Raw genomic sequence first — 27,460 nt, 5'->3', positions numbered from 1 at the left:
AGCCTGGGCACTGCCATCGCTGTTTACCCAGGCTGTAAAGGGAGTCAATGAGTAACTGGCTGAACACGGAGAGGGAGGATCGGCTGCCTCAGAGGTCCCCACGAAGGAGAGCTGCTGTGTCCCACTCAGGATTTGGGACTGGAAGGGTCCCTGCACACCCACTCACCCCATGGGAGCCCCCCTTCTGCCCCAGTGGCCAGATGGCTGCCCCTGCCAGAGGCTATGCTGGTATTTAATTGCTTCTCATAAAATCATTTCGTTTCATCCGCTCAGCAAGAAAACTCCCCTTAGAAGAAGTTCATTTACTAAAATGTACCCTCCCCTGAAAATGAGGGTGCTCTGCATGAAACAGCAGCTGTTCCCACCTCTGTTCTTGCCCCACTAGCAGACATGAAGGCTCAGGGCTGTATCCACTTGCATCCAGAACTTGCTATGGAGCTGAGGCCTTTCCGATTCTACAGAAAGAGACAAAAATGAAAGTGTCTTTAAAAGACCCCAAAACAAGAGGCCCTCTGGGGCATCCCCCTCGGCCTGGGAAAGGCCTGGGACCACGTACCACACGGCAGACACTCTTCCTGGCTGTGCCAGACGGACTCAGCCCGGGGGAAGGCTGCCCAGAGCAGTCTGGCTCCGTGGGCCGCTGTGTGTGGATCCAGCCCGGCTCAGCTCTGGGCTCAGCCCGTCACCTCCCCGCACCGGCGATTTGCTGCCTGTTCTTGGTGAGCTCTGCCGGCCGTGGCTTCGATCATCCTCATCCTCGCCGTTCCTCGTGAGGCCATGCCTGCTCCCATCCCTCAGCCCAGAGAGGCCCTGCCGCCGTCCCCCTCCAGCCCGCGGTGACCGCGGCACCGAGCAGCGCCCGCGGGAGCGGCCGGACCGGGCTGTGCGCAGGGCCCGTGGGGGCGCGGCCACGGAGCCATCCTGCCCCACACGGAGACACGGAGGGCGCTTGCCCCGCTGCTGCCCTGCGCTGAATAAACGCCTTTGTGCTGGGCTGGTCTCTGCTCCGGTACCGGGGGCTCGGGGCGGCACCGGGGGCATCCGGGCTGCAGCAGGAGGGCGAGCACAGAACCGGGGCGGGGGAAAGGAGGGCGACGGCAGCAGACCCGCGGCTGCGGGGCCGGCCCTGTCCCAGTGAGGTGTTCCCGGTGGGATGTTACTTCTGGGATGTTCCCGGTCCCGGTGGGATGGTCCCGGCCCCGGTGGGATGGCCCCTTGTCCCGATGGGATGGTCCCGGTGGGATGGCCCCTTGTCCCGGTGGGATGGTCCCGGTCCCGGTGGGGTGTGGCCGGTCCCGGTGGGATGGTCCCGGTGGGGTGGTCCCGGTGGGGTGTGGCCGGTCCCGGTGGGATGGCCCCTTGTCCCGGTGGGATGGTCCCGGTCCCGGTCCCGGTGGGGTGTGGCCGGTCCCGCCCCGCCGGACGCCTCACGGTCCCGTCCCGGTGCGCGCGCAGCGCCCGCCCCCCCCTTGCCCCGGGTCAGCCAATGGGCGCGCTCGGCGGGGGCGCGCGGGGCGGGGCGGCAGCGGCGGCAGCGGCGGCGCGTGCGGGAGCGGCCGGGCCGGGCCGGGCCGGGCCGGGCCGAGCCGAGCCGAGCCGAGCCGAGCCGAGCCGAGCCGAGCCGAGCCGAGCCGGGCCGAGCCGAGCCGAACCGAACCGGGCCGAGCCGAGCCGGGCGGTGAGTGCGGGAATCGGGGGGAGCGGGGCCGGCCCGGCTCGGCCTCGACCTGTCCCGGAGCCCCGGCGGGAGAGGCGGAGCGGGCGGCGGCCGCGGCTGGGCCCGGAGCGCTCCCCTGCCGGGGCCCGGGCGTGCGGAGGGGCCGCCCCGCTCTCCATCGCCCTCCGGGCCGCTGCCCGGCCGTCAGCGGGGCTCGCCGGGCAGGACCGGCCTCCTCCGCGGCTCCGGCCGGGCCGAAGCAGCCGGGGAGTTTTGTGGAGGGTCTGAACAACCTCGTGGGAGCCGTCGGGACTTGGGGAAGACTGGCGGGGACACCCGCGGGGCTCCGGTCCGTCCGGGTGGTGGACAGGCTGTGCGGGAAAGTTTATTGCATGCGGGAAGTGTCTGGGCCAGTGTTTGGGTTCAGTGGTAGTTAAAATCACTTCAGAAAGACCATGAAAATCGCGTCAGAAAGGATGGAGAGTGTCCAGCGAAAGGTCTGGAGCCGCAGGAGCGGCTGAGGGAGCTGGGAAAGGGGCTCAGCCTGGAGCAAAGGAGGCTCAGGGGGGACCTTGTGGCTCTGCACAAGTCCCTGACAGGAGCAGCAGCCGGCGGGGCCGGGGTCTTGTGCCGTGTCGTGTTTCCTCAAGGTGGGAGGAACTGGCCTCAGGTCGCGCCAGGGTGGGTTCGGGTTAGGCATTAGTAACAATGGTTTCTCTACCAGAGCGGTCAGGCCTTGGAATAAATTGCTCAGGGGGTGGTGGAGGCACCACCTCTGGAAGTGTTCAAGAGGCACTTGGGGATGTGTTTTAGGGGTTATTGTGGTGGTGCTGGTGGGGTGGATGATCTTGAAGGTCTCTTTCACCCCCGATGATCCTGTGAAAGTGGCACAAGGAGAAATTGGTTACATATAAAGAAATTATTCTGATGCTCCAAGAGCGAGTGGTTTGCAAAAGGGGTGGGGGGTGAAGGTGGCAGCAGCTTCCCCCGGGGAGGGATGCACCTGGCTGTGCTCTCCCTCTCTCCCGGGGCTCACACGTGTATCTGGGCTGTGCTGGATCCGTGGTGCCACAGCAGATGGTCCGTGGGCAGCACAGGGAGCTCTGGGGACGCTCGTGCCGGTGCCCACAGCTGCCGTGGGCTGCAGCTCTCCCACAGCCCTGGACTGTAACTCCTATATGCACATGCACTCATTTGTTTGGTTCCTCGAGTGTTTATATCGAGCTTCTTTAGTTTATGTGCTTCTTACTCTTATTTTCCTCCTGTTTTAGTGCTGTGTGCTGTTACCAGTAATGTCCATCCAGGTCATGCTGCGTGGAGGTGTTTTTGTTCTTTAGTGGCATGTGTTTGTTACACAAACATTAATCCTTGGGTAAGCTCCTCATTAGTCTGCACCATTCCTAACTCCCCTGTAGCTACATTAATTAGCCATTGTATTTTTTTGTATTTTCCCGCACAAAGTTGCAGCAGAGCTGTGAGCTGGTGGGAAAGCATGGAGGCAACCTGGGGTAGGAGTTTGTCCCTCCAACTTGTGTTCCTTCTTACTCCAGCCATCCTCTTCCCTGTGCTGCAAGCCAAGTGGTTGGGTTCTCTGTTTCTTCAAGGCTTATTTGAGGAATTTTGAGGATCTAGTTAAAAAGCGCCTTGAGCGGAGTTGTTGAAAGCTGTGTGGGAGCTGGGGTAAGGTCAGGTTTCCGTGTTGAAGGTCATGTGTTTGGAGCTCGTATCAGGGATGAGGTTCAACCACCGACTCATTTCAAAGATCAGGTGTTGCTGCTGAGGAATTCTGTATACCTTCCAAAGATGGTGTGAGATTTCTCCCTTAATCCCCAACTTTACTGCTGACATTATTCCAGTTCCAGCGTGTCCATCCCATCCAGCTGCTCCACTCTCAGCCAGCAGTTCCTCACGCTGGTGCTGGCTTTCCACAAGGCTCTCTTGCCCATCAGTCCAGGATTTTGCACTGGGATTTTCTAATGATCCTGATTGCTGGCTCTCCTGGAGTTTTATTTGTGTATTCCCCCTTTCCCCCCCCTCTTTTTCTTCTTCTTCCCCCTTTTTTTCTTCCCTACTAGCTCTGTGTAGTTAGTCTTGCATCCCTTTGCCCATCAGTTTTTTTCTCCTAGCTTTTCAAAAAGATATTTCTGAAAACAGGAGCTGTTGAGCATTGTTCTGAGCTGGCACGTGCTGGGTGTTGTTCTCCAGGAGCACTGAGGGGGTCTGGAAGGACAGAAAGGGATGGGGCTGATGAGCTGCCTGCTCTGCACCCCATGGAGCACGAGCAGCTCCCCCCCCCCCCGGACATCCCAGCGTTAGAGTTCCTAGATGTGTGTGCAGAGGGAGGGTGGTTTGGCAGAGCCTCGTGAGCACCCTGAACACATCCTGTGGAATATTTAATAATTTGGTGTGGTGGGCAGGGCAGGGCAGGCTCCTCTGTTGGGAAGCACCGAGGGCTGTGTTGGGTCGCTGCTGGTGACACACGTGTATACACACATGCTGGTAAGGAATTTTTTCCTTTGTTTTGGGTTACAACAGTGAGTGAAGAGCACAGCTCACACAGGGCTTGGTTAGCCCCCTATTTTTGCTGCTGTGGCTGTATTTTTGTGAAAACTCTGCAGGCTGGTGTCCCTGACTGGGGTTGCTGACTGCTGTGTTCTCGGCGCAAAGGAGAAAGGGGCTCTTTGTGCCTCTTGGTTTTACAGTGCCCTGCTAGAATAATTAGCTGCCTGAAATTAATATATTTCTTTCAAATGCAAGTTTCCAGAATCAAGGAAAGCGAGCAGTGTGCCTCTTACCATCAGGGATTACCAGGAATTAATCTTTCAGTGCAAAGGCCACTAATCTTGGGCATGCAAACAGGGTTTACTGAGCTGCGTGCCAGTGCTTAGAGCAGTGATGTATGAAATCCCTGGCAAATTCAGATGCTCTGGTTGTTAATTGCCTCCCCACCTGCTCATCCGCCTCCATCCCCTGCATCCTGGAATCTGCCTATGGGTGTCAGTCACAGGAGACGGATGGTGACACATGGAGCTGCTGGGTGCCAGCCCCAGGCCAGCTTGGGCTCTCACGCCTGGGCTGTCCTGCCTGCCCCCGGGCAGTTCTGCTGTCACTAGGTCCCAGCTTTCCTGTTGTGCTGGGAGCTGAGCGAGGGGGCTCAGCCTGGCACTTGGATTTTCAACCCAAAAGCCAAGCTGGGAGCAGTGGGAGAACTGGCTGCACTCCTGCCTTACGACGAGCATCTTGCCATGTTCCTCATGCAGTTCACAGGTAATGTGGGGGGGTTCTGGGATTCCCTGCACGGATCCTGCTGCCCTGTAGGATTATCTGGAGCTGACAGAAGTCACTGTCAGAATTGTGCTGCTCTCATCAGCGTGCCTGGCCAGCTCCCAGCTCAGGCTGATGATTGTGAAGCCCTACCAGTGATAATTAAGCCAGGACTGTGGTAGAGGAACATGCACGAGCCCAGCAGTAGTTTTTGAATCTGGGAATTAGTTTTCAAAAGGAAATTATTGGGATCAAAATGTAACTTCAAAGCTTCGGTGTCCCTCTCCCTTCCCTGCTGGTCTCTTTTCTCATGTGCTCTAATAGATTGCTGCAGATGTACTTTGGTGTCTTCTAAAGTGCATTTCTTGAGGGCTTAAAACCAGCACTGTGTAATCAATGGCACAGTGTATCCTGGAATCCAGTTTAGTCCCACAAACACAGGCACCCTGCTCAGACTGAGCACTGCTTATTTCCTATATTTGCCAATGTTGGCAAAAGGTAAATCCGTATTTATAGTAAAGCCTGTGTCAGCCTATTTCTGGAGTTTCCCCGATGCTGGGAAAGAGAAGTCTCATATGTGTTCAGAGGAGCCCAGGGGACCCCAAAACATCACCTGAGGGGCTCAGAGGGACCTGGGGCACCCCAAAGTGTGACCCAGAGTAGTTGAGAGGGTTCCAGGACACCCCAAAATACAACCATACAAGCACCAGCCTGCACGGCCTTTTTGAGTGTATCATTGAAAGGCTTTTAGGTGTGTGACAGTGTCAGAGTACCTGTTCATAGTTGTAATTTGACTTTTGGGGCAGAGGTTTATGTTCCTGCTGTTTATTAACTGGTTGGATGGCAGGAAAACTGTTCCAGTGCCTGGGCGGAGTGAGGCTGCAGTCGGAGTGTGTGGCTCCAGAGCAGCGCCAGGCTTGTGGCAGAGCTCGTGCCACCCTTAACTAGCTGTTCCTGAACCCAGCAGGGAACATTTTGCCCACATCCCAAGGTGGCAGCCCTGTAGGTGCTGTGTTGTTTCTAGGTGGTTCCAAGAGTGTTGCACAGGAGCTGCACAATCCCGTGTTTTGGTTGTGATTTCCAGTGTTTCCAGCTCTTGGTAATGGGAATGATTTTAGAACAGGCTTTTCAGTTCACCTCAGGGACTGTTTGGGGTTTATTTTCCCCCTGGTCATTAAGGCGAATGGCCAAGCTCTGTTAGCAGGGTTGGAAAACCAAGTCCTGTCCTGGGTCTGGCACGGGACCCAGTGAGGATGGATACTTGCCTTGATTTACGCTTGGAACATTGAGATCTTTGCTCTCTCTCCAGCCCCTTTCTGAAGCTGTGCTGTGAAAGCTGCAGCCATATTTAGCCCCTGGATTGATCCCACCCCAGTGGAATGGGGGGACTTTGCACTGTCAGTGCTCTTAGGCCAGTGGGAAGCTGTGGACTCTTCCCATTAGGCACAGCTCAGCACCTATTTCCAGAGGGATAAACCACCCACAAGGACCCGCTGTGCCGAGGGAGAGGCCTTGCTCAGAGTCGCCTTCTGCTCATCTTTCAGCATCCCCCCTTCTTTCCCTGATCTGTTTTTCTACTGAGGAATCTTCTAGCCCAAGTTTTTATTTTTAAATGTTTAGTCACTGCATTATGGCAGTGCCTCGTGTCTCACTCTCAAAAATTGACTCTTCTGAAAATCCCTGGAGATAGGAACGGGGAGATGAAGGGCACACTGACACCTGTATGGCTCTGGAAGTGCTGATACTGGTTCTGACACTTGCTGGAAACCCAAATTTTCTCCTCCCCCCCTTACTTTCTGTGTAGCATTTCCCAGCAAATGCAGAAATCTGATTTTGGCCTTTGCAGGCTGGCTCACTGCGGGAATACTGAGCAAACCCCCGTGGTTTGCTCCTGTGCTGGTCCCTTCCCTCCTGAGCAGAGCAGCTTGGAATGGCCAAGGACACTTCATTGTGGTTGGCACAAAGGACAGAGAGATGCTCCTGTTTGTGCCTCCTGGCTGTACTGGCTGAGCCTGTCAGCTTTTATCCTGCTCTGTGCCCAGGAGAGAGGATTTTTTGCAGCCTCAGCTTTCTTCTGAGCCCGTTCTCTGTATCCAGTGGGGTGTGGCTGGAGCTCCGGCTGTTCGCTGAGATGACAGGAGAGAGGCAGGCAGGTCTGAAAGTTGGCTGCTGTCCACGGCATTTATCCTGTGTAGGGTGGCAAATCTGACATAATGAGGGTGTTGGGAATCTTCTCTCTGGCTTGTTTTAATTTTTGGAGCAAACTTGCTGCTGCAAGAGCAGCAAGCAGGGTCCCTTTCTTACTGCTTCCATCGCCCACTTTCCATACTGCCCTTTGCTTTCCTGGGGCATTTGCTCTTACTCCATCCTGGTGAAGTGAGAGCAAAGCTTTCCCAAGGACTTTTGCTCCCCCATTGTTGTTAGGTTCTGGTGGATGGTAGCTGGTCCTGTTTTGGGGAGCCTTGAGGGCAAGGCTCCTGCTCCAGGTCACACAGGTGCCTCCACCCAGAGCCTTCCAGCTGATTTGTTTCTGGCTGTCAGCTGGCCCTGGGGACACACTGGGACATTTGAGCATCCCAGCTCAACCTGGGGCTGGAAATGCCTGGAGTGAGTGGCTGCCTGTGTTCCCCAGTGGGCTGGAAAGCAGTGGCTGGAGCAGTGTCCACTGGCATTCAGGTGCTGGTCAGTGCCAGGTCTCCACAGCATTGTCTTCAGCCAGAGCAGGGTGTCTGTCCATCCTGGTGACACCAGTGTCCAGCTGTACTGCTGCTTCTCTCCATCCTTCCCTGTTCCCAAGGATGGGAAAACATTTGTTTGAGTTCAATTTTGCCTTTTCTGTCACACGGGTAATATCAGTGTAAGCTTAGAACTGCTCCTTTTCCTTTCTCCTGCTGTCTTGCCTGTGCACAACCTCTCTATTTTTAACCTACTGCATTCAGATTTGTTTTCCTGAGCCCTCATGACCTCCATGATATTTTGACTTTGGAATATTTAAGACACAGCATTGTAGGCATCCTGCATAGCCGGGCGTGACTATTGTTGTTGCCAGCTGAATAGTCCTTGTTTTCTTGGCTGCTTCTTGCGTTCTCACCTTTCAGTGGCTCAGAGAGGAGCCCTCCAGGCTCCCTGTATCCCCTTGGCTATTTACAGCCAGACCCAGCAGCCACGTTTGTTAAGTTCTTGGAAGTGGAATCCTCTGGAACAGGGACCACAATGCTGCAGAGAGTCTGGAGGAAGGTTTGGTACAAATGCCTTGGCCCATCAGTGCCTTGGGATGGGATAATTATCATTGTTGCTACTCTGGGAGTTCTGCTGATTCCCCTGGGAACACAGAGTATCTTAGAAATGTGGTTATCTGTATCAGTTTATATGGGTCCACAAAAAAGATTTGTTTGGTTTTTTTCTTTTTTTTTTCTGTATTGGCTGTTCAGAGTGAATTTGCTGAGACAGAGATAAATCAAACTCGATATTTTAATGTTCCTTTGGACTTGCATCCCTGCAAGTGCTGATTGTGGTAAGGTGGAGTGAGGAACTCGATGGTCAGTCAGTTCAGGGAACTGGACCCATCTCTTCAGCCTGGAGAAAAGGAGGCTCATGGGGAACCTTCTTGCTCTCCACAGCTCCCTGACACGAGGGTGCAGCCAGTGGGGGTCTGGAGCTCCCCTTTTTGGGATGTGCATCCCAGAGCTCCTTCCACAGCCATGACCAGAAGCAGCTGTCTGGCAGACTCTTGGAACAAAAATTCCAGCAGCATCTTCTCGTTTTGAAGATTATCTCAGTTGTGCCTTGTTTTTTGGTAGTAAATCACTCCAGGTGAATTCTCCACTGGTGAAACATAAGTAATTATTAACAGTGTATTCCTGGACTGAAGAAATGGGGAAAAATCCCGTCCTTTGAGTTTCCAGGCTTGAAATGCTGCTTAACCCGGGGAAGATGCACCCCTGGCTTACACTGTCAGGCAGTTTGATTTGTGTGGGTGGTGGAATTGATGCTGGTGAGTAATATTTTATTGTGTAACATTCAGATCAGGTGGAGCTGGGGCCTGTAAGCAGCAGTCAGGATTCCTTCAGGGCCTGGAGTGCTGCTTGTGCCCAGAATTGGGCATTTCTCTCACTACTGTGATCCAGAAGCATCACAAACCAGTTTAAGTAAAGCCTCTACGTGTGTTCCTCTCCTTTAGGTTTAAACCACCTGCCCTTTGATCGTGCCAGCACCGAGTCCCTGGGGCTGGGCAGCGCTGCTGGCCCGCGGGGGTCGGACAGCCCGGCTGAGGATGGAAGTGACCCGAGGAAGAGGAGCAGCATTCCCCCAGGTGAGCCGAGTGCCACCTCCAGTGCTGGCAGTAGGTGAAGGATCCATGAATCCAGCCTGAGCACAGCTGCTGTGCTGGGGTGTGGCTGTGCAGGCTGGGCAGGGCAGCTGTGCTCTGCTGCTGCTGCAGCCCCACTGCTGTGCCTGGAGCCAGGCTCGGATTGTGGGATCTCCCCAAGGAGTACATAGTGATAGAACAGGGGGGAATGGCTTCCCAGTGCCAGAGGGCAGGGCTGGATGGGATATTGGGAAAGAATTGTTCCCTGTGAGGGTGGGGAGGCCCTGGCACAGGGTGCCCAGAGAAGCTGTGACTGCTCCATCCCTGGGAATGTCCCAGGCCAGGTTGGATGGGGCTTGGAGCAGCCTGGGATAGTGGAAGGTGTTCCTGCCCATGGCAGAGGGTGGGATGGGATGGTTTTTCATGTACCTTCCAACCCAAACCCTTCTGTGATTCTCTATACCTGTCCCAATAGATTTATTTTCATAGCTGGACAGAATCTGGCTCTTCCCTGAGAGTGGGTTGAGCTCTGGTTTTGGGTGCTGACACTGCAGAGCCTCACTGGGCAGAGCTGAGATCTGCTCTAAGCCCTTAATCACTTTTATGTTTCTCTCAACAGATGGTGGCAGAAATCTGAGCCTGGACTCCATTCCGATGGGATTGCCAATGTCCGACCCGACCGCCTGGGCCACCGCCATGAACAACCTGGGCATGGCTCCCATGGGCATGACAGGACAGCCCCTCCTGCCTGGTGAGCTGAGCCTGCCACAGCTCTTTGGGAATAGCCTGTTTCAGTGCTGTTGGGCAAACACCCCCACGTACAAACTGAGCTGCGTTTGAAATGCATTCATTCTGCACGTGATTTATTTAGAGACCTGAATTGAGAGGAAGCGAGGATACATGTGTTTTAATGCAAATAATAGTTATTGTGGGGTACCTCTAGATACCCTGCAGCGGAGCAGGAGGAGGAGGGTGCCACACAGAGGTCAGGAAGCCAGTGATATCCAGGGATGAGTTACTCTGAACTAAACTGGAATGGCTTATAAGGAAGGATGGGAGGAAGGTGAAGAGGAAAGCAACAGGGCAGCAAAATGGATATAGCAGAAATTAATGGAAGATTCTGCTCCAGAAATGACTACCTTATAGTCTGAAATACATGTGCATGGGTGTGAGTCACCTTGTACTGGATGAAAGAGGTCCTGCAGGAACAGAGCTGAGCTGTGCCTGATTGCCCAGCAGTGCAGGATGCTGGACATCAAAGTCCTGAATGGAACTGACTGTTCCAGTGCTTTGCTGCACTTAGAAGGATGCTCTCCCCTGCCTCAAGACCAGCCTGCTCACCTGGGGAGGGAAATCCGTGCTGGCAGCACTCTGCCATTCCATTTGTGGCACACAGCAGGTGGGTTGCTGTGCAGCCAATCCTGTATTTAACACCACCACTTAACTTGCCCTAAGTTTTGCCTCCAGTCTGTGCTCTTGGAATCATGGACTGGTTTGGGTTGGGAGGGACCTTAAAGCTCATCTTATTCACTCCCTGCCATGGGCAGGGACACCTTCTATGAGCCCAGGGTGCTCCAAGCCCTGTCCAGCCTGGCCTTGGACACTGCCAGAGATCCAGGGGCAGCCACAGCTTCTCTGGGCACCCTGTGCCAGGGCCTGCCCACCCTCACAGGGAACAATTCCTTCCATATATCCCACTTAAATTTCCCTTCTGGCGGTGGGAAGCCATTCCCCCTTGTCCTGTCACTCCAGTTCCTGATGCAGAGTCCTTCTCCGGTTTCCCTGTAGTGCCTTCAGATACTGGGAGGTGCGGTGAGGTCTCCACACAACCTTCTCTTCTCCAGTTTGAACAGCCCCAACTCTCTCAGCAGTAATAGAGGAAGTTCTCTTCTGTCCCCGAGGCCTTGGTTCACATTTGGCTTTGCTGTGGAGATGGTGTTTCCATGTCCTTCTCCTGCTCACATTCCTCTGTGAAGTAAAAATCAAATCTCTCCCATGGATAAGGATACAATTCCCATGTGCTCCTACATCCATGTTTCACAGTTGAAACAGGAAGGTTTCTTGTCCACTCCTTCAAAAGTGCTGGTTGATGGCAGAGGGTTGGCCTCAGATCCGTGTTTTTGCTATGACTGTATTTCAAAATACCAAGGAGATGGCAGGTTCTTTGCTGCTGGAATTGCTGCACTTGCCTGGTTGGTGAGATGATGCCCTAAATCCCAGAACCATTTAGGCTGGAAAAGACCTCCAGGATCATCGAGTCCAACCTGTGACTGATCCCCACCTTGTCAACAGCCCAGTGCACTGAGTGCCACATCCAGTCATTCCTTGGACTCCACTGCTTCCAGTGCCTGATAACCTTTTCCATGTACAAATTCTTCCTGATGCCCTTAAGCCTGTGTCACAGCTGTCTGTGCTGCTGAACTACTTAATACAACCAAACTGGGTCAGGTTTTCCACTGTTCCCTTATGTCACAGGTGTCTTTTTGTGGACAAACCTCTCTGGGAAGGGTTTGACACTGGATGGAAGCCAGTTTCTACAGAGGAGAGAAGGAAGTAGTTTATTTTAACAGCGAAAAGTTACAGCGAAAAGTTACTTCACTGTGGCAATGAGCAATGAAATAGTTTTAAAACATTATTTTAAGGGCGCAGATGTAAAGTTTGATGTTGTCACGTTCCCGATTTTCACCGGCAGGCGTGGGAGCGTTCCCCGTTTGCTGTCAGGGCTCACAGTCGCTGTGTGGCTCTAGCCCCCCGCTTGACCCCCTTGTTCTCTCCCCCACTTAGATTTTGATCCTGCTCTTGGGATGATGACTGGAATCCCTCCAATCAACCCCATGATGCCAGGCCTGGGGATCGTCCCACCTCCCATCCCTCCGGACATGCCGGCCGTGAAGGAGATCATCCACTGCAAGAGCTGCACTCTCTTCCCACCTAACCCACGTAAGTGTCTGCTTGTGCTTTGTCTCTGTAGGAGTCCCCCCATGCTCCTGTTTCTATAAACCCCAGGTGTGTGTGAGAAAAGGGCCATTCCTGTGACTCACTGCTGGCAGGAAGGTGACAGAGCAACAGGAAAAGCCTGTTCTTGTCACTGAGTGTTTGCCATCTCCAGAAATAGCCTTTGCAGTTGCTAGATTGATAAGGACTGGGGAAAAAGCCATTCCAGTTGCTGGGTATTTGAAGTGTTCATGGTTTGATTCCTGTGTGTGGTGTGAGGTGTAGCTCAAGCACACAAGTCTGGAGCGTGTGCAGTTGCAGCACAGAGGATCCCCTGAGCAAGTTTTGTATGTGTTATTTACATTAGGGCACTCTTTTAAGCTGTGATTTTATAGCACCTCCCATGCTAAAGCTGGGAGCTCCTGGTGCTGCTTGTGTTCTTTGACAGCAGCTCAGTGAACCTCCTGCACTTGGGAGAGTGTTCGGAGGGCTCCAGGCTCCCAAGGAAGAGCCTGGAAACACGCTGGTGAATGTGCTTATTTTTTTATCCAACACTTCAGCAGTGCTGTGGATCCACTCCATAAATCTGAGTGTGGCATAGCCAGGTGTGTGTTTGGAGGAAGCCAGGAAGGTGTGGTCATCCCTCAGGAGAGAGGAGCAGGTGGAAGGAATGTGTGCTGGCAACCCAAAACCTGACCTGCTCTGCTTTCTCCCTTCAGATCTTCCCCCTCCGGCCACGAGAGAGAGGCCCCCAGGGTGCAAGACAGTGTTTGTTGGAGGCCTGCCAGAAAATGGGACAGAGCAGATCATCATGGAGGTGTTTGAGCAGTGTGGGGAGGTCATAGCTATCCGCAAGAGCAAGAAGAACTTCTGCCACATCCGCTTTGCTGAGGAGTTCATGGTGGACAAGGCACTTTACCTGTCTGGTGGGTGTGTTTGGCTCAGAGGGAAGCTTAAAATTCTGGGACAGAACTGTGATGGTGCCTTTATAGACGGAACAGTAGGAACTGGGGCAGATTTCTCTGATGCTGTGTTGGTTTGCCTTCTGCTGCTGTTGAATTTCTGCTTAAATACAAGAAAGCAGCTCCTGAGAGGAAAGGCAGCAATGCTTTGTCACCTGAAAACGTATACAAAACATTGGGCTGAGGTACATAGTCTGTCCCCATCTTACATGGATAAGCGCCCAGCTAATTCTATAGATAGTGCCTACAAAAATGGACAGTTGCTCCTAATTTGCTGACTGGGCTTGACTTAGTGGGGTTTTATTTGGCTGGTGGGCTTGGCTTGGTAGGATTTTCTTCCCTGTCAGCCATCGGGGCTGAACCCCGCGGCCTCCTTTTGCCCCGGGAGCCCCAGGTAAGCCCCCGTCCCACCTGAGCACCCCTCGTTCCCGCCAGGCTACCGCATCCGGCTGGGCTCCAGCACGGACAAGAAGGACATGGGGCGGCTGCACGTGGACTTTGCGCAGGCGCGGGATGACCTGTACGAGTGGGAGTGCAAGCAGCGCATGCTGGCGCGCGAGGAGCGGCACCGGCGCCGCCTGGCCGAGGAGCGCTTCCGCCCGCCCTCCCCGCCCCCCGTCGTCCACTACTCCGACCACGAGTGCAGCGTGGTGGCCGAGAAGCTCAAAGGTGAGAGGGGCTGAGCAGGCGCAGCGCTGTGTTCGCCGGGGGTCAGCATTCAGCAGCTCTCCCGCCAGATTCCTTCTTTTTGTCTGAAAACCCCCCCGCGCTTGAATCGTATTTGTAGAAGCTCAGGATGGAGAGGACCTGAAGGCTCACCTGGCCCAACCTTTCTTGGCAGAAGCACGATCTAGACCAGATGGCCCAACACTCTGCCCAGCCCAGTCTTGAAAGCCTCTGGTCTTGGGGAACCCAGCGCTTTCACAGTGCTGCCATTGTGAAAAGTTGTCCCCAGGAGTACCCATTCCCCCTCATCCTTTCCATCTTCATAGCCCTCCCCAGGATTTAGTGATGAGGTCTCCCCATAATCTTATTTTCCCAAGGCTGAACAAACCTGTTGAGTGCAGCAAACTTGTTCAAATCAAAACTGTTCAGTACCAGTTTCTTCCAGATAATTTTGGTTAAGGTTGAAAGGACTAGTGTAAGACCTTCTCAGAAGCCTGAGATTCATGTGTGACCTGATGATTTTGGAGCTGGAGGACATTTCCTTTCAGGGCCCATCTGAGTAGACATGAAGTTTTCCAGTAAGTTTCTAGTGCTCGTTCCTCCTCTTGCTGCACCTCAGCAGGTGATTTGCTCCTTCAGTTTGGTCCTAGACTTGCTTTCCTTTGTACAGCCACGTGTTCAGATCCTTCCCTGCTTCCAGGAGTCATGATCAGTCACCTGAAGGATGCTGACCTTTGAAGGAGCAGTTCAGCTCCAGGAAAAGGACCTGAAAGCTGCCCAGGCCACCCCAGAGCTGTGGTGTAAAGCTGTCCTTTCTTGCTGCAGATGACACCAAGTTCTCGGAAGCCATCCAGACCTTGCTGACCTGGATAGAACGTGGGGAAGTGAACAGGAGAACTGCCAACAACTTCTACTCCATGATCCAGTCGGCCAACAGCCACATCCGCAGGCTCGTCAACGAGAAGGCGGCTCACGAGAAGGAGATGGAAGAAGCTAAAGAGAAGTTCAAACTGGCTCTCTCAGGGATCCTGGTGCAGTGTGAGTGGTGTCTCCACGCTGGATGTTGGTTGTCTGCTGTAGGGAAGACTCTTTAATTTCCAGAGTCTGGAGAGGCCCTGCTAAAAGGGCTCTGGGAAAAGAAGTGGCAATCGCTTCTGTGCAGCTACGGCTGATTTGGAATCATGTGGCACTAACCTGGCAAAAATTCCTTGTGGGACTTTTTACTGGAGTAAGAGTTCACATCTGGGGGGAGGAGAGAATGAATTCTGAATTTGTTTCCTCTTAATTATCATCTGTTATTAGTTCTGTCATCTTTTCAACCTCTCCTGTGCACAGACAAGGTAAGTTCCTGGGAATCTGGTGCCTCAGCCAAGTGTGCAGGATTTGTTCGCCAAAGGTAGGACGCAGCAGAGTGCTTCCAACACCCTGCTGCAGAACCTGGGACTTTCAAATCCCAGTACTTTATAAAACCAGGAAATCAAGGAAGAGGCATGGACTGTATTAATTCCAGGATGTGATTTGTAACAGTTCCTCAGACCATTCATTGCCTCTTACACATCCTTGCTTTAATAAATCTGAATATTTTTACTTCTTTCCGAGTACCTTCTCCACCGTTGTACTAATTCTCCTTGAGTCCCTTGCCTAGCTTGTGAACATTCTTAACTTTTGGTTTTGTATCTAATAATTTTAGCTGTTAGTTGATTTTTTAAATTATTTTTTTTTCTTTAAATTCTCTTAATGGTAAAAACTACGGGCACACGGTCCAGAGGGACATACAGTGAGCACTGCAGAGTAAGTAGTAATAGAGACTAGTGTGTAACTCCACTCTCTGAAACCAAGATGGATATCTCAGCCACTCTTAGGTTACTCTAAGGAGCAGGGAGATATGTTTGTTTTGTGAGAATTATGGGTGCTGCATCACAAGCATAGAAAAAAGTCAAGTGGATGTGCTTTGTGCTGTGGGTGAGCTCTCAGCCCAGGAGAAGCACTTTGTATATTCCAAATCCTGTGAATTTTCTAGACAATCAGAAGGCATAAATCCCAGGACCAAGAAAAGGTGATGGCTGGTGCCTTTGCTTTGATCCTGGTCCTTTTCCTGTAGCTCACACAGGCTGTGGCACTGTCCAAGGGCCAGAACTCGTGGTTGTAGCTCACCCCCTTTCAGAGGTGAGTTCTGCCCCTCTGAACTTACACTCCCAGCCAGCCTCACACAGCATATTTGGCTATTTTTCAGCACCTGTGCTGCCTTTTTCTCCACGTGTGCTGCCTTTTTCCCAGCTGAGAGCAGAGCCCATTCCCCAGTTGGTCGTTGCTCCGTGAGTGTTTGGCACTGGCCTGGTGAAGCCCACAGGGCTCTTTCCAGACTCTGAGCCCCTTCCCTGAGCGTAGCGTCAGCGCAGTGCAGTGTTATGAGAAAAGGGGAGCCAAACCACCTGCCTGATTCCACTTTTTTACTCCTTTACTCCTCTTGTTCGCCCTCTCTGGATGCTATTCGGGCCCGATTTGCTGCTGATTTGCTACTCCAGTCGAGCAGATAGTGGCCGTGTACCATTCTGCCTCCAAACAAAAGGCTTGGGACCATTTCACGAAAGCTCAGCGTAAGAACATCAGCGTGTGGTGCAAACAAGCAGAGGTTGGTAATCTTTTCTTGTGTTAGATCCTCCAGCACGGTCTCTTGCTTGTCAGGATGTTGATGTTCAGTTTGCACGATGCTCGCGTGGATAACAACACCTTCCTTCACAGTGTGAGGTGGGGATCACTCAGGAGGCTCTTGTGGTACAGGTAATAAATTTTCTCTTGGTATTTGTGTCACCAGTAGCAATACATCAAGACCTGTCTGCTGTTTGAAGTTGTGCACAGTAACAGTCATAATAATGATAATAAACATGGATTTTTCTGCTGGTTTTTATCTTAAAGCAAGAAGGATTTCTAGAGAGATGTTTAAAAAAGCAACAACAAACCCTAAGTGTCATCAGAATCTGTTTTATCACATTTTTATGTGATATTTCCACCTTGAGAGGTGGAAATGATTGCAGATGAACAGCCTGGAAAGCTTGAGGGCGGATGTTCTCATGTTTGTGTATTTATCCCATGAAGTGACATGATGAAACGTGTGGTTTAAAGATGGTAATCAGGAAGGAGCTGATGGAAGAAGGCGTGTCACTCCCACTGCTCTTCCTGCAGGAGGAAGAATAGTTCTTAGTCCAATAAGATTTGATCAAATCAGATAAAGGAGTCAGGCAGAATGTCAGAAATAAGGAAGCTGAGGTAAAGAAAGGGTGTCCACTGGAAAGTGATGGGTGGGGAGATGTTTGTCCTGGGGGCTGTGGTGAAATCCGTGCTGCCAGCTGTCTTGGGCCTGCAGGACCTTGCACTTGGCCTTGTTGAGTCTCATGAGGTTTAATCCCACTCCTCCACCCTGTCCTGGTCCCTTTGGCTGTCGTTCCTTACCTCTGGTGCAAATCTTCCTGTGGTTCTGGGTTTGTCTGGGATATTGAGTTCCTTACAACAAACTTGGAAAGCAAGTCTATCCCAGCAAAGCCAGCAGCTGTCTTTCACCTCTAAGATTATTTAACATCCAGAGTGAATTTGGGCAAAGCTGAGAGGCTGGTGATCCATGATCACTACAGGCCAGGGATGTGCAGGCTTGGGATCCCTGTGGGCTGGAGGTGTCCAGGCCTGTGATCCCCGTGGATTGGGGTGTCCAGGCCACCTTGCTGTACAGCTGCAGCCTGAGAAGGCTCTGGATCATGCCCAGCCAGGGCCCTGCTGGTACCAAGCAGGTGGTTGATCCTGCACCATGCTGGAACGTTCTAAATGTCCATGCTGTCCTGGGAAGTTTCCAGCTGTGATCCCCCCATGAGGCTGCACTTGTGAGACTTGTCAGAGCCCACTGAGTCAAACCTTGGTAGCAGCTAAAAGAGGAGCCAAGGTTCCTTTTGCACCTGTGCAATCTGATTTGCACAAGTGCAGTCTGATTCAGATTCACTCTGAGCTCAGTGCTCCTGTCCTTCCCTGCCTTCTGATTGCTGGCTGTGGCTGGGGTGGGAGCTCTCTCTCCAGCTGGAGCTGTCTTTTGTTCCAAGGTAAGTTCTCCCAGTGGGAGGAGGCTGTGAGACCACTGGTGAGGCCTCTTTCAGGAGCATTTCAGCTGCCAGGCTCAGTCTGCTGCTCTCCCCCAGCTTAGGGACTGCTCTTAAGGGAAGGTGGAAGCCACAGGATGCAGCTTCTTGGTACAGGTGTTGGCAGATATATTTATAAAAATGTTGCGAGTAGATGATGCATTTTCAGGTGTAATTTAAAATGTCTCTCAGCTCATTGTAGATATCAGATGCTGGCTAAAGGGTCTCTCAGCCTTTTGGGGTCACCTTGAGGAGGTCCCTGTACATGCAGGGGTGAAGCTGTAGCTTGGTTTGCTCTGTCCCAGCTCAGGTTGGGACTTTTGGCTCCGGAGAATTAGGGCTGACTCCAGTTCCTCACACAGCAAGGCTGACCTGCCTCATCACAAGAGCAGAAGGGAGATGGAAGAGTCAGTAATCCCAGTAGCACTGGCAGAGTGTGCTGGATATTGCCCTTGATCTAATAATCTGTGCCAGTTTTTGAATCGTATCCTGGTGTTTTGCAGACCTAGATTTCAGCAACTTTTCATCCAGCCAACCTGTTCCTCGAAATGTGTATTGAAACTCCCTCTGCTTTCTGAACCCCAGGAAATCCGTAATATCCACAATGATGAGCTGATGGGCATTCGGAGGGAGGAGGAGATGGAGATGTCTGATGAAGAAATAGAAGATCCATCAGAGATGAAAGAAACAGAAGAGTCAGGTAAAATCCCTTTTTGCAGCTCATAACGTGCTTCTCTTCAGTGGTTTCTTTCAGGAGTCCCATTCTGAGTGTTTTGTGCCCCAAACTGGCCACGGGCAGAGCAGAACCAGTGCAGTTACCTGGAGCTGTTTCCTCTCGGTGCCTGGGTCTGCAGCCAGGGTCTGTCACTGCTCCCTGCCACACTCAGGGGAACTGAAAGCAGTGTCTGAGCTGCTGTTCCTGGGAGAGGGTTGGGATTCCTGGAGCTGGATGTGGAGGAGCTGGAAGCTCCCTGCCCTGTGCAGGTGATGTCCAGGGGCAGAGATTCACCCTGGAGCTGTCCCGTTCCAGTGCACTCCTGAGTCTGCCTCGGGATGTTCTTTCCCTCCTTTTTTTTACCTCTTCCAGCCTAAACATTGCATTGACATGGAGAGGGCCTCTTTGTCCAGCGGAGCTTGTTTACTAAAGAGATCCTGGAATCATGGGATGGGCTGGAAGGGACCTTAAAGCCCATCCAGTGCCACCCCTGCCATGGGCAGGGACACCTTCCACTGTCCCAAGCTGCTCCCAGCCCCGTCCAGCCTGGCCTTGGGCACTGCCAGGGATCCAGGGGCAGCCACAGCTGCTCTGGGCACCCTGTGCCAGGGCCTCACACACTCCCAGGGAACAATTCCTTCCCAATATCCCATCCATCCCTGCCCTCTGGCAGTGGGGAGTCATTCCCCTTGTCCTGTCACTCCAGCCTTTGTCCAAAGTCCCTCTCCAGCTGTCTTGAGCCCTTTTAGGCCCTGGAAGGAGCTTTGAGGTCTCCCCCAGAGCCTTCTCTTCTCCAGGTGAGCACCCCCAGCTCTCCCAGCCTGGCTGCAGAGCAGAGGGGCTCCAGCCCTGTGATATCCCAAACAGCAGAAGCCATTCCTTTGGGTGCTCAGGATTTGTAACCGGGAGCTGCTGAGCCCCTGTGCAGGGTGGGGAGAGCTCCCAGGGGCTTCTTGCTCCCAGCTGTTTGACCCTGGTGCTGTCCCCAGCGCTGGTGTCGCAGGTGGAGGCGCTGAAGGAGGAGAACGACAGCCTGCGCTGGCAGCTGGACGCCTACCGCAACGAGGTGGAGCTGCTCAAGCAGGAGCAGGGCAAGGCCACCAGGGACGAGGACACCACCAAGGAGCAGCAGATGAAGCTCCTCCAGCAGGCTCTGCAGGGCATGCAGAAGGTGGGCCTGGAATTTTCCATAGCCGGGGCCATGCTGCAGGGGAAGGGGCTGGGATGGGCGGCAGAAACCTGTGGAAAAACACTCTGGATTTAAGCAGGATCCAAACTGGCAAGGGGGAGCAACTCTGTCGTTTCCAGTGTTGCTAAAAAAAAACCCAAAGCAAATATTGAAACCAGGGATTGTGTGTGAGCTGGTAAGTCCCATGGAAGCGATCCATTGTTAATGGATTGCTCGTGTGCTCTTCACCGTGACTTCCAAAGTGCCCAGTCTGTCCATAACCAGCTGAGTAAGGAAGTGGGGAATCCATCCATTGGGGATGGAATTACTGCCCCATGTTACAGAACCATGCTTTTTTGTATGCTGGGAGGCAAAGGCATTTCTGAGGTGCCCTGTAGATCCTTCTTGTTTTATGCTTCGTCTTGTAATGATGGATATGACCGGTCTGGTCTTCATGGAAAAGCCCTTCTAAATTGTATAGTCTTTGAACAATAGTTGGTGGAAGGCAGGTTAAGAAGGTGGCAGGCAGATTAAGAGTTTATCTTGTCTCTTCTAGCATCTTTTGAAAGTCCAAGAGGAGTACAAAAAGAGAGAAGCTGAGTTGGAAAAAGTGAAAGAAGACAAACTGAAAATAGAAACATTACTAGAAAACCTGAAGGAGCAGGTATGTGCCATCCAGGTCTTCCTCATGCAGTGCTTGGATTTTCTGGTTGCTCGGGAGCATGGTGAAGGACTTCTGTCCTCCTGCACTCTTGGTGAGAATGCCCAGCCCTGGTTTGGAGCAGTTGCCCTTGGAAAGTGAGGAGAAATTACCTGTCAGATTGCAGGATGTCTGTCAGTAGTGGACCTGCTGATGCTTCATGTACCTGTGAGACAATCTACTGTATAAATAAAATATAACTGTCACTGAACAGTGTACAGTGGCATCACAGCTGGAATGGGGTTTTCTGCAACCTGAGCCTTTAAAAGATAAGAAAAAGTTCTCAATTATCACTCTGATATTTACAGTTGTGGTTTAGGAACATGTTTTGATATGCCCTCCTTTGGAACGGGAAGTTTTTCTGGGTGTTCTAACACTTCTATGCTCGCTGGGTTTATTCCAAGCAGAAATCCACACAGAATTCCAAGCAGAAATCCATAGTGCTGCTTCTCAGGTGTGATCCACTCTGATTTGATTGTGGATCAGGGCATGAATCTACACTTGCCTGGTCCTTTCCTCTATAGCACAGACACAATTACACAAGAAGCATGAGGCAGCACTCTTCCCCCGTGGCCCACACAGCCTGATACTGGGTTTATCTCATTTTCCATCTTTAGTCCCACTTTTTTGTGCCAGGAGCTAAGGAAGATAATAAATACTATTCTACTAACTAAAAATGGCTTTGTGTATTCCCGTAATCATCAGAGCAGGAGCTTCAAAACAAAAATGACAGATTATCATCAGTAATCTTGCCTTTCCTTGCCCATATACAGCAGAGCATGGCAGATGAAGAGGACAAGGAGGGAGATGCAGCTGACTGCCAAGGGAATGTAAGTCCAAGAGCTGCTTCTCTGGGACGGTGGAAGGTGTCCCTGCCTGTGGCGGGGGCTGGAACGGGGTGGGCTGTAAGGTCCCTTCCAACCCAACCCATTCCATGACTGTGATCTCCAGGAGAAGGCAGCCTGTGGGTTTGCAGTGCTGATCCAGTCCCTGGATCAGCTTCCACAGGGCAGAGCTCCTCTTTCTCCCCTGGAAGCAAATGTGGGGGCTCAGGCCATTCAGGCACAGCCTCAGCCCTGTGCAGCTGAGAACTGCACTGGTATAAGAATTTGAGCAAACCCAGGGGACCACTCAATTCTATCTTCGTCCCTGGCCTCCCTCCAGCCCATCTCACTGGTCACTGGAGCTGTTCCCAGTTATAGCTGTCCACAGCTCTCAGGCCACTGGAATTCCGCATAAAATTAGGGGATAAAAGCGAGTCCTGCTTTTAGTGCAGCCACCGTCTTTGCATTGTTGTGTTTGTGTCAGGGATAATAAATGGTGCCAAATTCTGTTTTAATTCAGTACCACAAACTCAAGTCAGGAACAGTCTGATCCTAAGCCCTGTGCAGCCCCATGGCACTTGATTAATCACATTCGTCTCAGTTTGGGCATTTGTAAAACAAACCTCTGCAGCTGAATTAATGGCAAGGCCATGGTCTGGTTTGTATTTTGCTGTTTAAATCAAGGCCCTTCTGGAGCAGATGTCATGTCAGAGAGCAGGGCTGGTACAGGGTGCATGGTGGCATCTGGTGAACTTCATGGCCTTTTCATCTCACTTGGTGGATCAGGCCCAGCAGCATGGACACAGCTGTGCTTTGTTGGGAGCATTTTGGAAAATAGAGAATACAGCAGTGATGGCTGCAGTGACTCAGAAACCAGGAAAACACCCCTGCATGCCCTGTTGAGCCTGCCCAAGGCAGTGCCTGGTGTGCCAGGTTGTCTGGAACGTGCCCTGGGGTTTTGTTTTGCAGGAGGGCAGCACGTCCAGAGTTTGTGCCTGCAGCCAGGAGAAGGAATGTCCAGTGGAGAAGACATTGAGCAACAGCCCTGTGAAATCTGAGCGAGAAGTTCTCTTGGTTGGTGAGTCCTGCTGGGCTTGGTGGTGATGCTGGGGAAACCTGCTTCAAGGTGACCTTGCACTCCTCCTGCCCACCTCTGTCTCCTTTGGTTATCCCAGGGGAGGTGGCAGGCCTGGAACTGAGGAAAACCTTGAGCTCTGCTGTGGTCAGGGTGTGACCTTGTGCTGCCTGCAGTGGCGCAGGGCCGGTGTTCCCAGCTGGCTTTTGTCTCGTGACAATGACCTCTGTGGTGTTCCTTTCCCAGGGATAATTTCAACGTTTCTCCACGTGCACCCCTTTGGAGCCAGCATTGAGTACATCTGCTCCTACCTGCAGCGCCTGGACAGCAAGGTGGGTGTGGGGACAGCAAGGTGGGTGTGGGGACAGCAAGGTGGGTGTGGGGACAGGGGGGTGTGGGGACAGGGGGGTGTGGGGACAGGGGGCTTTTGTGCTCCTTGAGTAAATGGGAGCTGCTGTGCAAAGGCTCCTGTCTGTACAAAGGAATTACAGCTCATTCTCCTCTATCCTGTTCTCCAACTGTCTTCCTTAAAGAGCCCCAGGGACAGGAGGCCCCACAGGCATGGGAATCCTGTCTTGGGATTGGAACTTTTCCAGCTGCTTGTGTTTGTGATTTGCTGAGTGTTTAATTTACCCTTTCCTAAGAAAACATGACTCCCTGGGCTGGCTCACTCCAGCCTTATAAAGACAGAGTTAATAATTCATCTCCTCATTCTAGCTTGGAATTTGTCTGTGGGGCCAACAGCCGCCTTTATTTTGGTTTGGAGCTCCTATAAAACTGCCATCACTGCGCTCAGCTGCCTTCTGGAACTTCCTCTCTGGTCTCCACAGTGCAGAGAAGGGCTCCTGGAAGCTTCTGCCTGGGAGAACCCCTGTGCAGAGCCCACCCTTTAACCTGTGCTATGGCATCAGTCTCCTCGTGTTCACTCATGCTCAGGGCTATTCCCGTTGTCCTTTGTGTTCCTTCTGAGCTCTTCTGTCTCCTCCTTGACTCTTGCAGGAGCTCACATTAGTTTGGGATGTTGTTTTTAACCCTGAGCAGATCTTTGGGCCTGAGGTGAGGCAGGAGGAGGGCGAGTACTTGGAAGTACAACCTGGTTTCTTGAAGCTGCCAATAGGAAAGCAAGGGGAATACCTTTCCCCTGTTCCCTGTCCATCATTCTCACCAAGAGGGTCAGCAGAGAGTACAAAAATTAAGATCCAAGGTGGTTTGGAGCCCTTCAGAAGTTGTCTGTAGCCCTGAGTGTGGCTTGGCAGGACCTTGGGCTGACAAACCCACCTCACCTCAGGTTCCTTCTCCTCAGTGGTGCAACCCCAGTTTTAGCTCTTGGCTCTCTTGGAGCAGCTCCTGCCCTATCAGGGATGTGAGGATTAAACTAAAATAAAGATAAAAGTGCTCCCTATTCAGTGACTTTCGATACCTGGGAGGTTTAAATCCATTCTCTTGCATTCCACAGGGGAGAAGTTCAGCCAGTCCCTTTGCCCCGACGCCAGTGTTTGTCCTGCAGCCATCTCATCCCCCAGTGTGACCCAGCATTATCCCCACGAGTTCAGGGAAAGCCTGGGTGTACCTCAGCAATGTAACTCCTTGAGTCTGAATTATCCCCAGCCAGCAGGGCTTCCATCTTCGCTTTCAGTGACGCTTTCCTTGTGTTCCCCAGATCTGCACGGCGGAGGTGGAAGTTCTCATGACACGACTGCAGAACACGTTCCGGCAGGAGCTGAGCGGGGTTGGGGCCAGTCTGGAGAAGAGGTGGAAGTTTTGTGGCTTTGATGGGTTGAAAATGACTTGAACTTCGACTTAACACTGGAAACAGTGGGATGTGGATGCTGAGAAAACCCGGGGTGCTCCTCCCTCTGTTCCTGATGATTCCCTCGCACCACGGCCTCGGGGTACAAGGTGTAAAAGTGAAACCAAGTCCACAGCAGCACTGGAAGGAACATTCTGCAACTCCTTTGGTCAGTTATTTGTTAATGGGCAAGTGCTGTTCAATATATTTGGGGAAAAAAGCTCCTGCCTGACCCTTTGAAGCACAGCATGTCGACTCCGTGTTCTGCCAATGTTGTATGTGCTTGTGTGCCCAAATTCCTCCTCCTCAGCCTTCCTTCTGCTGGGAACAGCCATAGACTGTCCTGAAGCAACAACCAAGGGGCATCTTCTGGTTTCTAGATCACCAAAAGGGACAAAAAAAGGCATTTTTTAGATATTTCTATGAGTAAAAACCAAGGTATGTTTAAACAGAAGATTTAGATGGCTCAGGAGCCTCTGAGCCAAGGCATTGGTTCTTTCTGTGCTGTTTTCTCTGGTAGCAGTTAAGCTGAGGTGGGGCAGAGGGGGATTCTGGCAGTGCCACTCGTGCTCTGGGTCAGTCTGTACAGAACCTTTCACGTGGGAAGGGTGTTTAATTTCCTGGGGCTGTGGGTGGAGCAGAGCTACATCAGCCTGGCTTTTGGTGATTTTTACCACCCAGTTCCTCCACCTGTGTTGCTTTGGAGACCAAGCTCAAGCAGCACAGACTCTCTGCTCCTGAACCTTCCCAGCACTGTTCCCCATGTTCCCAGTGCACGCCAGGCTCTCCCCAGCTGTGCAGAGGTGCAGGGTAGCACAGCTCAGCCCCACATCCCTGCCCGGCCCGGTGTCACCTGCAGCGTTCCCATTCTGACATCCTGACTGTTCCCAGCCCAGCAGCTCTCTCTCTTTTTTCTCACTCAGTTTTCCAGCTGCACTCTTCCAGCCCCTCCTGTTTGTTCCCCACGCCCCAGGTGTTGGTGCGCTTCACTTGGGCTATCGATCCCGCCTCATTTTTGGGAGAGAAGCCCCAGTTCCTATGTTCCTGTTCTCAGGCACTTCCTGAATTTGTGACACATCCCCAGCCCTGGTGTCGTTGTGCCAGGTGTTTTGCCACCCTGTGCCATGGCTGAGGTGGTGCCCGGGTGAGCACAGGGACATTTCTGGAGTGTTCCGTGTAGCTGGGACAGACACCTGGTGTTGTGTGAGCCAATTCCTCATCCAAAACCCCAAAATTCCCCTGGTGATGGAGCCAGGCATTGACCTGCTGGCTCTGTTTCTCCCCTCACCATTCCCTGCAGGTGGAAGGATAGAGGAGAGCCCTCCCTGTGCTTCTGCTCCCTCATCCACTCGTCCCAAGGCCCTGAGGTCTCTCCAGATTCCCTGGATTTCTTCCTGCACCTTCATCCTCCAGCCCAGATGAACCATCCTTTCCCTGTTGCTCCCACTGGCAGGGCCTGGCACCAGTTCTCCCCGGGCACTGGGGGAGTCGGGATGGTCACAGAGGGGACACCCCTGCTGTGCCAAGTGGGAATGTGGCACCTGTGCCACCTGTCCCTTGGGGTCAGCCCGGCGGAGAGAGGGCAGTGAGGTGAGACCTCTCCTTGGGAAAATCAGGGAAGGAACTCCAGGACGGTTCCAGAACCCTGAGAGCAGCCGTGGCTGGAGCACACCTGGAGTCAGGGGAGACGTGGGATGAGCGGGGCCGGGGCTGGGCTCCCCGGCGCGGCAGCTCCGGCAGCACAAGGACTGCGGGGTGGGAGCTGGGATGGGGCCGGGGCACTGTGGGCAGCCAGAGCCCCCTCCCGGGGGGCTGAGGGGGCTGGGGCTGTTGGAGAGACCGGGCAGGTTGTTCCATGGGGCAGCAGGAGGGAGAGGAGCCAGGGCCTGTGGAGCAATGGCTGGTGCTGTGAAAGTGAGTCAGGGCTGGAGCACCCACCCCAGGGTCCTGCTGCTTCCCCTCTCACGGCTTTCCCTACCAGAGCCATTCCAGAGGGGCTGAGGTTTCTCCCAGGAGAAATCTGTCCTGCAGATGGGCTGCCGAGGTGACACCCAGGGGTGGGTGACAGAGCCCTTCCCTCGGGACGGGCTGTTCCTGTGGGCTGTTGCTCTCCCTGCTCCCAACACTGAGCACTTGTCACACTGGGAGCAGATAAAAACCTGTTAAAAAATGTTCTGAATAGTTGTGTCCCTGCAGATGAATGCTGTATTTTTAAGGAATAAACATTTTTTATGGGCAAATCTTGGCCCTGCTGCTTTCTTTGTCTGGTGTTCATTGCCTGCCAGGGGGAAGGAGAGGCTCCATCCCAGCTCCTCGGCTGTGCTCCTTCCTATCTCCTCTTCCATGCTCCCTCCCAGGTCCTCCAGCTTCCTTGTGAATCTCAAGAGCACTCACAAACACCAGGCCCCAGCTGCTCCCTGCTCCCTCTGCAGCCTCTCCAGTGACCCCAGCCCAGGCAGCGAATTCCTGGACCAGCACTGTCAGGGAGGTGATGCAGAGCAAACAGAACTGAGCAGCCCCCAGGGGGTCTGGGCTGGGCTGGGAGGGAGCTGCGAGCGGGGCTGGGGCCCTAGAACGGAGCTGCTGTGGGGAGAGAGGCTGGGGGTGACTGGTGGCTGCTGGACTGGGACAGGCAGAGATCCCCAAACAAGCAGGAGCTGCTGAGGTTAAAAGGGAGCCTGGGGATAGCCCAGGCCCTCCTGAAGGAAAGATGCTCTGGAGATACTGAGCTGGCACAGGGTGCCCAGAGCAGCTGTGGCTGCCCCTGGATCCCTGGCAGTGTCCAAGGCCAGGCTGGACACTAGGGCTTGGAGCAGCCTGGGATTAGGGGAAGGTGTCCCTGCCTATGGCAGGGGTGGAATGAGATGAACTTAAAGGTCATTCCAACCCAAACCATTCCATGATCATGGGCCAGGAGCCTGGCTGTGGCCCCCGAGGGCTTGTGGAATGGGCAAGGAAGTGCCAATTTTGGGTGTTGGTGGAGGTTTGGGAGGCTCTCCAAGGCCTGTAACCTTCCAGGAACAACCTGAGTTGTAGATCCACCTGATCAGGTCTGTGAGCTCCTCAACACCAGAGCTCTACAGGGACCCTGGATGTGGAGAGCACCCCTGTGCCCAGGCTGTGCCAGCCCCCGCCGGACACTCAGTCACTGGGAAGATGCCATGAGGGAGCACCAGGAGGGTCTGCACAGAGAGCTGAGGTGGAAACCATCCACTGGCCCTCATGAGCCAGCCCAGGCAGCACGTTCCCAGCACATTCCCAGTGCAGGGTTCACCT

General features: G+C 53.1%; 1 protein-coding gene across 2 annotated transcripts; it reads left to right on the top strand.

Annotated features, from left to right (window-relative positions):
- Nucleotides 1-1,546: 1,546 nt before the first annotated feature.
- ENOX2 (ecto-NOX disulfide-thiol exchanger 2) lies at nucleotides 1,547-26,442 on the top strand. Of its 2 annotated transcripts, XM_069015774.1 has the most exons (15): nucleotides 1,547-1,678; nucleotides 9,102-9,233; nucleotides 9,850-9,981; nucleotides 12,015-12,170; nucleotides 12,884-13,090; nucleotides 13,562-13,795; nucleotides 14,618-14,830; nucleotides 16,318-16,424; nucleotides 18,499-18,613; nucleotides 19,618-19,799; nucleotides 20,353-20,460; nucleotides 21,270-21,326; nucleotides 22,290-22,398; nucleotides 22,642-22,727; nucleotides 24,056-26,442. In XM_069015774.1, the coding sequence occupies exons 3-15, from the start codon at nucleotides 9,885-9,887 to the stop codon at nucleotides 24,185-24,187; spliced, it is 1,803 nt and encodes a 600-aa protein (XP_068871875.1). In that variant the 5' UTR covers nucleotides 1,547-1,678; nucleotides 9,102-9,233; nucleotides 9,850-9,884; the 3' UTR covers nucleotides 24,188-26,442. The 2 variants fall into 2 exon arrangements, with proteins under 2 accessions (XP_068871875.1, XP_068871873.1); XM_069015772.1 differs by lacking the exons at nucleotides 1,547-1,678; nucleotides 9,102-9,233 and having other exon boundaries at nucleotides 9,834-9,981.
- Nucleotides 26,443-27,460: the final 1,018 nt, after the last annotated feature.

The sequence above is a fragment of the Aphelocoma coerulescens genome, chromosome 4A, assembly GCF_041296385.1.
Source record: "Aphelocoma coerulescens isolate FSJ_1873_10779 chromosome 4A, UR_Acoe_1.0, whole genome shotgun sequence".
In the NCBI taxonomy this organism is placed as follows: domain Eukaryota; kingdom Metazoa; phylum Chordata; class Aves; order Passeriformes; family Corvidae; genus Aphelocoma; species Aphelocoma coerulescens.
Note: the sequence above shows the minus strand (reverse complement) of the source record. Positions and strands in the feature narration are given on the sequence as shown.

What these genes read in the sequence shown, in the direction of transcription:
- ENOX2 (XM_069015772.1), top strand. Translation starts at nt 9,834, where the DNA reads ATGTTTCTCTCAACAGATGGTGGCAGAAATCTGAGCCTGGACTCCATT. An exon ending in AGGACAGCCCCTCCTGCCTG is followed by an intron (nt 9,982 to 12,014) that starts GTGAGCTGAGCC and finishes TCCCCCACTTAG; the next exon opens with ATTTTGATCCTGCTCTTGGG. An exon ending in TCTCTTCCCACCTAACCCAC is followed by an intron (nt 12,171 to 12,883) that starts GTAAGTGTCTGC and finishes TTCTCCCTTCAG; the next exon opens with ATCTTCCCCCTCCGGCCACG.